We start from the raw sequence: 15,566 nt of genomic DNA on the forward strand, positions 1-15,566 counted from the left end.
GCTGTAAAGTACTCCTTCATATAATTCTCAAAAATTTAATTCTTCTTGCTTAGTTATTGTGTTCAGTTTTTTATTTGTTAAATATTTATATTCTGTATTTGTTTGTTAAATTTTTTTGTATTTTAGTCTGTGTCCATTTCATTTAACATAAATTTTTATTGACTTAACTGAGATTTTTAGCATTTATCTTGTGATTTTTATAACTTTTTTGCTCAGAATACTTTGACAGCATGTTTCATGGATATTCAGGTAGTGAAAATTAGTAGCTAATTTTCTGCTTTTTTCTTTAAGAAGACACTTTCTTTTTCCCTCAACACTACACATACTAGTGCCTATTGTGATACATAACTTAATTCTAACTGTAAACTAATTTTTAATAGTAAAATGAGTGCTTCCCTCCAACACATGTGCTTGTGTAGAAAGACTTCCTGTCAAGCCACACCAAATATTGTAACATATATTAACAACAATAACAGAAATGTAATGCATCAAAGTACATTGACACACCAAAGTGTATATCTCATGTGCCTAATCAAGCAAGATGAGGCAGGAGTTGACACACAATGAGTTTTTGAGAAGTGACGACAGATCATTCAGAGACTTTGTACAATTTACTAATAGCTTTTCATATCCACATTGTGAAGAGGAGCAATAAGAAGCAGGCTGTCATTAGCTTTTAAGCAACTGCTTCATGATGTGATCTCTGGTAGTTAGTGAGTTATTAAACTTGCTGGATACTTAAGTCCTAAATGATTTCCATGTTCAGGAACAGTTTGGAATTTTTTTTAAAGTTAATGTGAGCTGTACATTGCAATGCAACAGAACAACTGAAGGAATCACCTTAGGAAGCAACACATTTTGGTCTCCGTTTTGAGGAAAAATTGAGAAGTTAATATTCTACAAACAGTCTTTTTCTTTAGCTTTCATTGTCAATATTGTGTTGATAGGGAAAGGAAAAAATTGTTTTTATCTTATGGTCAAATTTAGTGTTACTTATTGCCACATTGTGTTACTTTTTGCCACATTTGGTTTTATTTTTTTGCACTTTCACTATCTTTTTTTGCCAAATTTGATGTTGTCTTGGCCAAATTCAGTGCAATTTTCCCCAAAGTTGATGTTGATATATTCAAATACAGTGTTATTTTTGCCAAATTTGGTGTTATTTCTTATCAAATTTTGTATTTTTGCTGAATTTTGGTTTTTTACCCAATTTCACCAAGTTATGGGTTTTTTGAGGAATTTAGTGTTTTGACGAATTTAGTTTTTTCCACCTAATTTAGTTTTTCCGCGCCGAATTTAGTTTTTCCGCGCCGAATTTAGTTTTTCCGCACCGTATTTAGTTTTTTCGCGCCGAATTTGGTGTCTTCCGAATTTCTCATTTTTTTGCCGAATTTTGGTTTTTCTGACGAATTTTGTTTTTTGACGAACTTTGCATTTTTTCCGAATTTTTCGCGAGTTTTGCTCTTCTTTCTGAGTTTTGCTCTTCTTTCTGAGTTTTGCTCTTCTTTCTGAGTTTTGCTCTTCTTTCTGAGTTTTGCTCTTCTTTCTGAGTTTTGCTCTTCTTTCTGAGTTTTGCTCTTCTTTCTGAGTTTTGCTCTTCTTTCTGAGTTTTGCTCTTCTTTCTGAGTTTTGCTCTTCTTGCTGAGATTTTCGCTTCTTTCCGAGCCGAGATTTTCGCTTCTTTCCGAGCCGAGATTTTCGCTTCTTTCCGAGCCGAGATTTTCGCTACTTTCCGAGCCGAGATTTTCGCTACTTTCCGAGCCGAGATTTTCGCTACTTTCCGAGATTTCAGTTACAACTATGAACTACTGTCCTCAGATTTATGACATTTTTGTATCGCGAAATTACATATTTCTCTATTTCTCATAAAAATCCCCGATTTCAGTCTATTTCTCTAAAAACCGTTAATTTTGTGTCGTCATTTTTATAAAATTTTCCTGTCCCTATTCATCAGTTTTTGCTCATTTTATTATTATAGTATTAAAAATAAAGGGACTGTACACAGAAACAGTGAAAACTGTCTATTTTATTAGGTAGTTACAAAGTTTGGAACAGTGCAAAAGCAGCCGAATTGTGTCTGTTGATAACAACAGAAGTAGCAGTGGAGCTGCACATGTTTGATTTTGTGGTTTGGAAAGTGGATTACAAATATGAGCAGAAGTTGCTAACAAAATATTCACAAACTAAATTGAGGCCCAAATGGTAGCCAGAGTAGAAGCCAAGTAGTTGTAAGACCCAAAAGCAAAGCAACAAGAACTAGACCCATAGGATAAACAAGAAGGAATAAGTTTGTAGATGTGTATCTGATAGTTGCTTAGTGATGGCATCATACATACACTGCTGAAAGAGTCAGATTTTTGAGGTTGCCTTCTTATTGTGCCTGGCCCATCATAGCCCCAGCTTATGGGGTTCACTTTGTGTTTCCTGTGAAAGAGCATCCAAAAGAGCATCCAAATTTTGAACTTGGAAACTCATAGTTTCTCTGTCATCCCTTCTTGAGTTGGTGTTCTGTCCCATCAGATAAATGTAGCTTAATTGGTTGTTTTCTAAATTTGTTGTTCACTGCAAACTCTTTTGTGAATTGTATTAATGGAATGAGTAGCAGTTTCTCCTTTAATTGTTTTGAAGACTAGGTTTTGTAAGGTTTTTAGTGTAAGCAGCTAATATAAACATTCACAACTTGTGGGAGATTGTATTTTGTTCCGTAGAAAAAGTAGGTGGTTTTTCAGTGGACTTAATCACTGAAAATGTTCAAAGTTTTTAATATCATGACTTCAGAGAGTAATAAAATTATCATTTCTTTTTGTCTTCAATGCTTTGTTTTGGCACTTGTAAAAATAATTGTTGTACTAAAAACGAGCATTACATCTTCACTTTTTGTTGATTTTAGTAGGCTGGAAAATCCGTACACTGCTGTGAAAATGCCAGTTAAAGACATTGAGATTAAATGGATGGATTTAAGCCGCTGATGGGCTTTTCTTTGTTTTTGAAATAATGCCTTTTCATGCTCCCATGTGTAATTAAAAACATAAGTCTTTGAAAATTGTTTATTGATTTTTCAGCTGCAAAGCAATGGATTTTCAATGTAGAGGAAAAGTAATTATTTGATTGGAAATTCATAATTTAGTATGTGTGTATATCACAAATCTGTTTAACAAGGGGATTTAATTAATGTTAGTTAAAATAGCATTTTGAGAAGCTAACTGGCTTGATATACACTAGCATGTATGTCTGATTGCAGATCATTGTGTTTCACATTTATTTTGAAATAATCGGAACTTCTACACTAGTTTTACAGTCAGTAATTATGTTCTCAGTAATGACTCTAAAACAAAAAATTGGTTCAGGAGGGATATGTTCTACCTTAGAAGCAAAATATGTCCAGTGACATACTTCATCTTGGAAATATTCATTTCAGACAGCTATTTTAATGATACTTGAAGTGAAGTGCATGAAGCAAACCGTTCAAAGTCTAGACTACTGACAGCATTAATGAAAAGAACACACAAATTGTGAACAAATCTCTGAAGTTCTGAATGCATAGAGTAATATAGCAAGCTAATCGCCATGGACGTATATGTAAGGAACAACGACTTATAATAAATTTTGTGCAAATTTTACTTGAATTTTAATACAAAATAACTGGTTTTGGCCATCATGGGTCAATTTCAGAACTGATGATGGCCAAAACCGGTAATTTCACATGGAAATTCCTGTGATTGCCTAGAAAAATAAATTATTTTCAAAACCAGTGATCATAGGCATCTCCATAGGCATTATGAAGTTATTGGTCTTGACCATTACCAGATCTGAAGATGGCCAGTGATGGCTCAAACTGACAATTTGGTATTGAAATTCATGTGATTGTGCTGGAAAATAAATTATCTTCTAAAGAAGCACTCACTGGTGTCTCCAATAAAACTGAAATGTATTTTTTTTTCAAAATTCTGCAATCAGCAGATGAGCCTAATAACTATTGGTTAATTAAAACTACACCAGCTCACTTGAGTAATTGTGGTTATGCAAGTAGGAGACCCGAGAGAGTTCAGTGTCATTGGTCATGTGTTGTTCATTGAGCAATGGACAATGCAGTTAACCAACGTCTAGATTTTCATTTCAAAGGAAAATATTGCTCTATTGGAATTTTCTAGACCACTACCACATACAATAGATTTGTTGTGACAGTTGTAAATAGCTGCCAAAGTGGAACCTGAGCCTGGATTCCTAATTTTTGTGGGCAGTTGCTTTAACCCTTAGACTCTGAGCATGCCTCCAGGCCTGACTGAAACTTTCACAGTCACCAATGTTTCCCCTAATGGGAAAATTCATGTTAAATTAATATCATAGATGTGAATGCTCTGTTAATTTGCCTTATATACCTTGGATGTATTTGTAACCAACTTAAAAGTGTTAGTGTAGAAAGGGGACATTTATTGTTTTACTTTCATCCATATTATTTATATACTATTAAAAATATTTGAGTGTACCAATAACTTACATATGGAGATGGGTACTGTCACATATTTGCTACAGTGGCACCTTCTGTCAATGTAGCAATTTCCAGCTTTCATCATATTAGAATGTTTTATGCGCAGTGATGTGTTGTGTAGTTGTATGTTAATGGATTTTTTTTGAAGTATTCTGGAGCTGCAATGTGTGTTTGTTAAAGCTGATAAATATCTCTTTGATAATAGCAGTCAGTATATTGCCTCCAAATGAAATGGTTGGATGATAAATGCTTTACATGTGGAATGAAAACTAAGCACCACTGAAGAAGTAACAGCTTCACAAGTACATTTATTGCAATTTTTCCCACTCAAAGCCCTTTAATTTCAGAATTGCATACAGCTGAAATGTAATCAGTAGCCAAACACCAACCATAAAATAATAAGTATTTAACTAATGGGAAGGTAGATTGTACTCTGGTGGAGGGGACACAGACTCTAATTCCTTTGATTTGAAAGCCATTCTGTGCAGTTAGTTATTGTGGGATTTCCAAGTGGATTCTCAACCACAAGATATTGCAGTCTCACAGTTCAAAGTATTGTCAATTATAATTATGAATATTGTATTTAGCACCGCAAAACCACCAAAACTGGCCAGTGTTTGAAGTCTGATGTGTTAGTTACAGTTTACCGATTTTTGTGAAGGTATTAAGTGATGCAATCTTTGGAAAAAACACTGTAAATTTGTTGTGCTTGATAATACATATTTTCACAAGAAAAGATTCAAAAACCATGTATGTGGGCAAGGAATAGGTAAAATTGTTGTTGGGTTAATACAAGTGTGTGACTTCCTAGAATTGGTGTCCATATTTGCATATGAAGGTTGAAAACATAAGAACTACAGCGAAGAGATGAAGGCTCAGAATTCAATTACAAAAGAAGCAGTTTAGATGGTAACTATACAAAATGCATCAAAAAGTTATTTATGAAGAGTGCACAGTTGCTTGGGTTTGCAATGTTGCAGTTCGTGAGACTCCAGTAGAATGTTTTACATGGTGAATATTTCATTTGGGGATTTGGAATGGATTCTCTCTAATTTTGATCCACTTTTATCTTTCTTTAACAAGCTGTGAGTAGCTCAGTTTCCAGAACAGATCTAAAAGCTTTACATGTAGTGTTGAATTAATTTTTTTGTTTATGAAGTCTTGTAGATTCAAATGCTATCCATGCAAAACAGCAAGGGCACTGCTAGGCTTAATAGTCTTACCTGGAGAGAGGGGAAAAAAAACCACTTTATTTTCTCTCATGTAGTCATTCCAAAAGGTTTGCCCAACAGTCCTAGGCATAGCATTATCACACTATCACTTATGACAGCTACAAATAATCAGTAAAAAGATTTTTGACAAATACAATTCAAAAAATTCATCGAGAATCAACCATCATATTAGGTGCCTAATAATCTTATCCAAAGTGTGCATGGTACAGGGGAAAAAAGGTGAAAGTGATGTGGAGGAACAGTGAGCAGGTGTGTCAAGTCTTGAGAATTGTGAGAACTATGGGCAGCGATTGAAGAGATATAAGGAAACTGTTACATGAGGTTTCTTCTGTACTGGTGAGTGATGATATTAGTGGAAAGTTGCATCATCAATTTAAATTTGAAGAAGTTTAAAGAAATTTGTAACTAGAACACTGAGTGACCTACATTCTTAAATGTTTCCTACTCTTCTATTACCTTCTTAGGCCTCCACTTGTGTTGTCTTCGCTCCCTTCTTGTCCATTTGAGGCTGCACTCAGGCTATAACCTCATTGCTGGTAGGATGTTGAATTGTAATGGTTTCTCATTTTTCTTTTATTAATATCCGATTACTTTTGCTCTTATGTTCTATAACTGTAGGCTTGATGCTCTTCCAGTAATTCTGTCCTCATAGGGCATGTCATTACTAATTAATCTAACGCCATGCTCAAAACTTATGAATTTTATTGCAAACATTCTTAAAAGTTGGAATTTTATAGTAGGTGACTGTACTGCATGTTAGTACCATATTAAGTTGTGCATAAACTAGCTTTTCCTCCTAGCTGTCATTAGAGTTCATATAGTGTGCATAACATTTTAAGTAATTTGCTGACTTCTTTTATGAAATAATTTTCGTGAGTAACTGAGAAATCGGTTTTAAAAGAAAATTAACTCTCACAGCTTTTGCATAAAAACTGGTTTTCGTTATAATATTTCACTGATAACACACTGTATTCATAACATTTACCAGTGCACGTGTGCCCTGCTGGGTGCACATACATGCCTGTGTGTGTGTGTGTGTGTGTGTGTGTGTGTGTGTGTGTAGCATTTACTTACTTGGGATCAGAAACGGAGTGAGTAAGAGTCTGACATTTGGGTAACGTACTTCACAAATCAAGGCACAGCTGTTATATCAGCTCTAGCTGTCTGCTTGTGTTCCCATTGTAGCTCCGCGAGGGTGATGAGTCTGTGAATTGTGGCACTATGGTCACTTCATTGTAGCTCCGCGAGGGTGATGAGTCTGTGAATTGTGGCACTATGATCACTTTGTACTCCTAGACTTGTTCTCTCTCATTGAAGCATGCAGGAGTGTAATGTTACTAGTGATTTGCTGTTAGTATGGAAGATGAGTAAATGATCTTGCTGCTGTATAGTAACACTGCCAAAATGAAATGACTGTTTATCGGGATCAGATGGCTTTAATGAAGCTGTGTTTTCTGAGACTGTGGAGGGTGTAAGATGAAAATTAATTGATGCAAAGTACACATTTGCAGGTGTCTTCCATAAGAGGAGGGATGATATGTGGAATAAGTTTCATACTGTAATTCAAGCTCCAGATGAAGAACATACAAATGCCGTCCAGTGCAATTAAAATGGTTGTATTCTTGTTTATTTCACCCCCCGCCATTAGAAAACAAAAAAAGGAGCAATGTCACTGTTATATCCCTACAACAAAAAAGAGCACTATTTCTGTATTCATTCAGCTGTAGCAACTTTATTTATGGGCTAACGGCAAGTTGTGTAGCTTATCATTCATTTCTGTAATTTATTTCAATAACTAATAACCGTTTAGTGATTGAAGTTCATCCTCATATCATGTTTTCTGGTACTGTTGTTATATACTTGGCAATGCCCCGAATGTATTCAGTGTAATTGTTACACATTCTCTGAATATATATTAAATATTACAATAAATTTACAGCAGTCATCAAAAAAGTTTAATCTGTATAAATGTTTGTATAAACAGAACAATATTCACTGCTAACTGATCAGTTGATTTTATTGGTATATAACTTGTTTCTGTCATTTGGGCAGATCGACATTTTGTGGCATTTCAGCTTTCATTTGAGAATGGCTGTGAAGCTGAAAACTTGAGTGCATGAAATAAATGAATAGCAATGTACAGTGTAATGACAGAAATTTCTTTCAAAATGGTTGCGTGTGTAGTGAGAATGATGCGAGTCTGTGGTTATGTTTGCAAACTCATGTACTCACTCCCTTTGTAAGTGAGTCAAGTGCACTTGTACCCAACAAAGACTCCGGTAACAAGTTGGTGGTGGTGAAGGCTCAAGAGTAGAGTTCATGGCACATGGAGACGTCGAGTTTGGAGATGACATCGCAGGATTCGCTGACTAGTTTAAAGCGAGTATACACAGCTCATTTCTGATCTCTATTACTTACATGACACTGAGGGAGAAATATATGAACTAATAAGACGAGGGCACTTATCAAACTTGTGAAGGTGTTTCTTCACCACGCGAAAGGGATAAGAAGGAAATGAGGATCAAGCTATGAAACAGTAGACAAATTTCCTTTTTCTCCCAATTCATTGCCTTCTCTCCATCTCTTTCATACCTTTTTTTTAAAAATAGGTTTGTGTAACTTTTGTTTCTACTTTTCTACTCTTATTTCATGTTTAGCTCTCATGTTTTGATTGCTTGCAGCTCATTATAAGTAATACAGAATTTGTCTGTTAGTTGTTAGTCCACTGTTGCTTTTAAGTTCTCTATTGCATCTGGTCTCTCTCTCGTCACTTGGTTTGGGACAACTTCTACTTTCCTTTCAGGAATTTTTGGTCATTACTTTTCCTTTCTACTTATCCTACTTTACCTTTCTACTTATCCATTTCTTCTAATGAAGAGAGCAGCTTGAAAATATTTTAAATTCTTGAGATTTAACGTTTGGTTTTTCGCATGTGTGTGCCTGTTAGCTTGCCTATATTATTCTTGATTCTACAGTTGCTAAACAGATGCTTCTCTTCTGAATGCTGAATATTCATTGGTGGCTTAATTTGGTATCAAGTCATTTAAATACGTATTCAGATTTGAGTTTACATGTTGGAACCATATATTGTGAAACAGTGCTATATTGTCAGTCAGGTGCTTGGAATATCTGAAAAAAAAGTCCTGACAAAAAATTTGAAGTAATCAGAAGAGGAGGAAGAAGTGGAAGAAGAAAAACTTCACAGTTTGAGAGGGTTTGTGATGTTATTTCAGTGATTACAAAATGCAGGTTGTATTTACAAAGAACTTGAGAGTATTACCTTTCTTATGAGTATGACATTGCACATTGTCTGGCGTGGATGCGTGCGTTGATTCAGTTGGGAAGAGTATCATAAAGCCATTGTATCCTCTCTTGATACAAGCTGTCCCACAACTATTGTAACTGGTCCTAGATAATGGTACTGGGACTGTTCTGACATCTGAACTAGCCCCACACATCCTATAGGGGGCATATGAGGGGCTCTTGCTGGTCATGGAAGTATCTCAACATCACACACAGTTCATAGATGTGCATGCTGTGTGTGGATCAGCACTGTCCTGTTGAAAAATGGCACTACGATACTTCATTTGAGTGCTAATACCATTGTGCCATCAGAGTTCCCTTCATCACTACTATCTGTGACCTGAATTCATACCTGATGGCTCTACAAGCCATGGAAACTAGAATAACACTACTGTGCCTCTCCAAATCATTGGAACAATGGCACTTCTTTCCAGGTTTCTGCCATATTCACTTACTGAACACAATGTGACACCATTCATCAGTCCATGCTTCCCAGTCATGGCACCATTCCAAAGGCAACCATTTGTGTTGTGATGTTGCTGTTAAGTTACACAGGGACCTAATTGCTAAGTCTGGCTGCTGCTAGTCTCTGACTAATGGTGAAGGATGACACAGAATATTCAAGGCAGTCCATTACTTGGTCTCAAATGACAGGTGTACATGAGTAGTAGTATGATGTGCTTGGTGCACAATACAGTGATCCCCCTTCTGGTGGTCAGTCTGAATCCTAAAGAGTAGGCCACTGTGATATCTGAGTGCCCCAAAAATCTGGATATTGCATGATTCGACTATCTGGCCACCTGGAGACCCACAGTGAGAACCCTTTCAAATTGTCAGATGCTGATAATGCTGTCTCTCAAGAGTAAGAAGCATCTCCATGTCTTTCACAGGGATCACTTAACATCTGTCAGCGTCCCTTATATGTCTTACCAAGCCTGGTAATAACAGTAAACATGAACAATACTAATGACCTCTGGTGGCTGTTCTACCTGTCGCAGAAAATTGCCATTCAAAGTTACATTGACACATCTTATGGGAGTTTAACTTTTTTTGTTGAGCTATGTATTTCTCTTGAGAGGATAGTTTTGCAACTTGACACATTTTATATGTGGACCCTTCATTCAGTTCTATAAATTAAATGCTTCTTTTATTTATTTTATGATATTCTGGCAAAAAATTTCCAGAACATACAATGTTACAAAGAAGCAGATATTTATCTTGTATAGTATTCACCACTTGTGTAAATTTATGTACAGTTTTTTTTTCTTTTGACAATGCTCTCTCAAGATGGTTAATTCTAAAATACGTAAACGGAATAATTCTGCTAGATGATTTGAGAACTGGAGTTTGAATGGATTAAACGTTTCTAGGCAACTTTAGTGCTGCTTTATGTTAGTTACATAGAATTGCTGTTCAAGCAATCTTCCTCCTCACCCTCCCCCCTCCCCACTTTCAAACACACTATCCATTCATTGTTATCCAAGAGCACTGACATTTTCATTGTAATCTTTTAATGAGCTAAGGATAAATTATTTTGCTGAAAGTGATTCAGATATTTGATTAATTGTTTACAAGAATTAATTTTTGTTAAAAATACTCATGTCACCATTATGGTTTATTTGGTTTACTATTAATAAGTGTTTGTTATTGTTGGCATCACGCATGGTTATTGGGAGTCAATGGTATTATTTCCAAAGAGCATTTGACAAGATTGATTGAATGTTGCAGCAAGCATTTTAATTAATCAGATTACATATTTTATGTCTTTATATCTTAATTATAACAAAATTTTATTTCATTTATTGTAGTGTTGGGTTCATGGTGATGTCGTATCCGGGGCGCCCACCCATGGTGCCTGGGATCCCGCCAATGGCACCTGCAATGGCCATGCCCTATATGCCTATAGGAGGTTTGTATATTCTCTTCATTTTTTACTGTAGAACAATCTATTACTGGATGATAGAATGCAATAAGAGAGATCATTTTTGTTCTAGGTCCACCGCCGCTAATGCCTGCTGTGATGCCTATGCCACCTCATGTAAGACTGATTTATGTTTCTGCCAAATTGATACTTGATTTATGTTTCTGCCATGTAGATAGTACTACCTGAAGGAAACGGTCATTTTTACAGAATTTGTTTCAGTAATATTATTGAGACATTGTGTAATATTGTTGCCAATTAATTGTGAATCATACTGTATATTGATATTCACACTAGAAATTCTTGTGAATATGGCATTACTCATCAGCTACATATAGACAAAAAAAACTCTGAAACTTCAAGCAGCCACCCCCCCCCCCCCCTCTCTCTCTCTCTCTCTCTCTCTCCATCCACTCCCTCCACCCTCTCCATCCCCTCTCCACTGCCTCTCCCCCTCCCCACTCTCCCCACCTCCTACCTCTCTCCACTCTCCCCACCTCCTACCTCTCTCCACTCTCCCCACCTCCTACCTCACTCCACTCTCCCCACCTCCTACCTCACTCCACTCTCCCCACCTCCTACCTCACTCCACTCTCCCCACCTCCTACCTCTCCCCACCTCCTACCTCTCCCCACCTCCTACCTCTCCCCACCTCCTACCTCTCCCCACCTCCTACCTCTCCCCACCTCCTACCTCTCCCCACCTCCTACCTCTCCCCACCTGGTACTCCTCTCCACTCTCCCCACCTGGTACCCCTCTCCACTCTAACCACCTGCTACCCCTCTCCACTCTAACCACCTGCTACCCCTCTCCACTCTAACCACCTGCTACCCCTCTCCACTCTAACCACCTGCTACCCCTCTCCACTCTAACCACCTGCTACCCCTCTCCACTCTAACCACCTGCTACCCCTCTCCACTCTAACCACCTGCTACCCCTCTCCACTCTAACCACCTGCTACCCCTCTCCGCTCTCCCCAACCCACCCCCTATCCGCTCTCCCCAACCCCCACCTCACCACCACTCTCTCCAATCCCAACACCCTTTCCGCTCTCTCCAACCCCCACACCCTCTCCCCTCTCTCAAACCCCCACACCCTCTCCGCTCTCTCCAACCCCCACACCCTTTCCGCTCTCTCCAACCCCCACACCCTCTCCACTCTCTCCAACCCCCACACCCTTTCCGCTCTCTCCAACCCCCACCCCAACTCCCCTCTCTCCAACCCCCACCCCATCCACCCTTCCCTCCCCCACATCTCCCCTCCCCACCACCCCATTCACCCTCCCCTCCACCCCATCCCAGCTCCCCTCCCCTCCACCACATCTCAGATCCCCTCCCCTCCACCCCATCTGAGCTCCCCTCTCCTCCTCCCCTCCACCCCAGCTCTCCTCCCCCACCACCCCAGCTCTCCTCCCCTCCACCCCAGCTCTCCTCCCCTCCACCCCAGCTCTCCTCCCCTCCACCCCAGCTCTCCTCCCCTCCACCCCAGCTCTCCTCCCCTCCACCCCAGCTCTCCTCCCCTCCACCGCAGCTCTCCTCCCCTCCACCCCAGCTCTCCTCCCCTCCACCCCAGCTCTCCTCCCCTCCACCCTAGCTCCCCTCCACCCCACCCCAAACTCCCCTCCACCCCACCCCCTGTCCACTCCACCCCACCCCCTCTCCCCTCTACCCCCCTCTCCCCTCTACCCCCTCCCCCCTCTACCCCCTCTCCCCTCTACCCCCTCTCCCCTCTACCCCACACCAACTCACCTCCACCCCACCCCCTCTCCACTTCACCCCACCCCCTCTCGCCTCTACCTCACCCCAACTCCCCTCTACCCCACACCCTCTCCACTCCACCCCACACCCTCTCCACTCCACCCCACACCCTCGCCACTCCACCCCACACCCTCTCCACTCCACCCCACACCCTCTCCCCTCCACCCCACACCTCTCCCCTCCACCCCATCACCTCTCCCCTCTACACCACCCCATCTCCCCTCTACACCACCCCATCTCCCCTCGACACCACACCATCTCCCCTCTACCCCACACCATCTCCCCTCTACCCCACACCATCTCCCCTCTACCCCACACCATCTCCCCTTTACCCCACCCCATCTCCCCTCTACCTCACCCCATCTCCCCCCTACCTCACCCCATCTCCCCCCTACCTCACCCCATCTCCCCCCTACCTCACCCCATCTCCCCCCTACCTCACCCCATCTCCCCCCTACCTCACCCCATCTCCCCCCTACCTCACCCCATCTCCCCCCTACCCCACCCCATCTCCCCTCTAACCCACCCCATATCCCCTCTCCACACCCTCTCCCCTCCACACCCACTCCCCCCCACACCCTCTCCCCCCAAACCCTTGCCCTCTTCCACTCTCCCCCTCTCCCTTGTCCTACACTCTCCCCCTCCCCCTCTAACCCCTTCCTCTACCCCTCCCGCTCTAACCCCTTCCTCTACCCCTCCCGCTCTACCCCTCCCCCTCTACCTCTCCCCTCTACCTCCCCCTCTCTACCTCCCCCTCTCTACCTCCCCCTCTCTACCTCCCCCCCTCTACCTCCCCCCTCTACCTCCCCCCTCTACCTCTACCCCTCTACCTCTACCCCTCTACCTCTACCCCTCTACCTCTACCCCTCTACCTCTACCCCTCCCCCTCTACCACTATACCACTCCCCCCTCTACGCCCTCCACCCCTCTACGCCCTCCACCCCTCTACGCCCTCCACCCCTCTACGCCCTCCACCCCTCTACGCCCTCCACCCCTCTACGCCCTCCACCCCTCTACGCCCTCCACCCCTCTACGCCCTCCACCCCTCTACGCCCTCCACCCCTCTACGCCCTCCACCCCTCTACGCCCTCCACCCCTCTACGCCCTCCACCCCTCTACGCCCTCCACCCCTCTACGCCCTCCGCCCCTCTACGCCCTCCGCCCCTCTACGCCCTCCGCCCCTCTACGCCCTCCGCCCCTCTACGCCCTCCGCCCCTCTACGCCCTCCGCCCCTCTACGCCCTCCGCCCCTCTACGCCCTCCGCCCCTCTACGCCCTCCGCCCCTCTACGCCCTCCGCCCCTCTGCGCCCTCCGCCCCTCTGCGCCCTCCGCCCCTCTGCGCCCTCCGCCCCTCTGCGCCCTCCGCCCCTCTGCGCCCTCCGCCCCTCTGCGCCCTCCGCCCCTCTGCGCCCTCCGCCCCTCTGCGCCCTCCGCCCCTCTGCGCCCTCCGCCCCTCTGCGCCCTCCGCCCCTCTGCGCCCTCCGCCCCTCTGCGCCCTCCGCCCCTCTGCGCCCTCCGCCCCTCTGCGCCCTCCGCCCCTCTGCGCCCTCCGCCCCTCTGCGCCCTCCGCCCCTCTGCGCCCTCCGCCCCTCTGCGCCCTCCGCCCCTCTGCGCCCTCCGCCCCTCTGCGCCCTCCGCCCCTCTGCGCCCTCCGCCCCTCTGCGCCCTCCGCCCCTCTGCGCCCTCCGCCCCTCTGCGCCCTCCGCCCCTCTGCGCCCTCCGCCCCTCTGCGCCCTCCGCCCCTCTGCGCCCTCCGCCCCTCTGCGCCCTCCGCCCCTCTGCGCCCTCCGCCCCTCTGCGCCCTCCGCCCCTCTGCGCCCTCCGCCCCTCTGCGCCCTCCGCCCCTCTGCGCCCTCCGCCCCTCTGCGCCCTCCGCCCCTCTGCGCCCTCCGCCCCTCTGCGCCCTCCGCCCCTCTGCGCCCTCCACCCCTCTGCGCCCTCCACCCCTCTGCGCCCTCCACCCCTCTGCGCCCTCCACCCCTCTGCGCCCTCCACCCCTCTGCGCCCTCCACCCCTCTGCGCCCTCCACCCCTCTGCGCCCTCCACCCCTCTGCGCCCTCCACCCCTCTGCGCCCTCCACCCCTCTGCGCCCTCCACCCCTCTGCGCCCTCCACCCCTCTACGCCCTCCACCCCTCTACGCCCTCCACCCCTCTACGCCCTCCACCCCTCTACGCCCTCCACCCCTCTACGCCCTCCACCCCTCTACGCCCTCCACCCCTCTACGCCCTCCACCCCTCTACGCCCTCCACCCCTCTACGCCCTCCACCCCTCTACGCCCTCCACCCCTCTACGCCCTCCACCCCTCTACGCCCTCCACCCCTCTACGCCCTCCACCCCTCTACGCCCTCCACCCCTCTACGCCCTCCACCCCTCTACGCCCTCCACCCCTCTACGCCCTCCACCCCTCTACGCCCTCCACCCCTCTACGCCCTCCACCCCTCTACGCCCTCCACCCCTCTACGCCCTCCACCCCTCTACGCCCTCCACCCCTCTACGCCCTCCACCCCTCTACGCCCTCCACCCCTCTACGCCCTCCACCCCTCTACGCCCTCCACCCCTCTACGCCCTCCACCCCTCTACGCCCTCCACCCCTCTACGCCCTCCACCCCTCTACGCCCTCCACCCCTCTACGCCCTCCACCCCTCTACGCCCTCCACCCCTCTACGCCCTCCACCCCTCTACGCCCTCCACCCCTCTACGCCCTCCACCCCTCTACGCCCTCCACCCCTCTACGCCCTCCACCCCTCTACGCCCTCCACCCCTCTACGCCCTCCACCCCTCTACGCCCTCCACCCCTCTACGCCCTCCACCCCTCTACGCCCTCCACCCCTCTACGCCCTCCACCCCTCTACGCCCTCCACCC

General features: G+C 44.9%; 1 protein-coding gene across 3 annotated transcripts in view; it reads left to right on the forward strand.

Annotated features, from left to right (window-relative positions):
* Positions 1-15,566, forward strand: part of LOC124799268 (RNA-binding protein 25) — a 196,125-nt gene that overhangs the window by 50,580 nt on the left and 129,979 nt on the right. For all 3 annotated transcript variants that reach the window (XM_047262832.1, XM_047262833.1, XM_047262834.1), the window contains 2 exons: positions 10,833-10,933; positions 11,019-11,062. In XM_047262832.1, the coding sequence (XP_047118788.1) occupies positions 10,833-10,933; positions 11,019-11,062 (145 nt within the window). The remainder of the gene's footprint in view (positions 1-10,832; positions 10,934-11,018; positions 11,063-15,566) is intronic.

The sequence above is a fragment of the Schistocerca piceifrons genome, chromosome 5 (assembly GCF_021461385.2).
Source record: "Schistocerca piceifrons isolate TAMUIC-IGC-003096 chromosome 5, iqSchPice1.1, whole genome shotgun sequence".
In the NCBI taxonomy this organism is placed as follows: Eukaryota; Metazoa; Arthropoda; class Insecta; order Orthoptera; family Acrididae; genus Schistocerca; species Schistocerca piceifrons.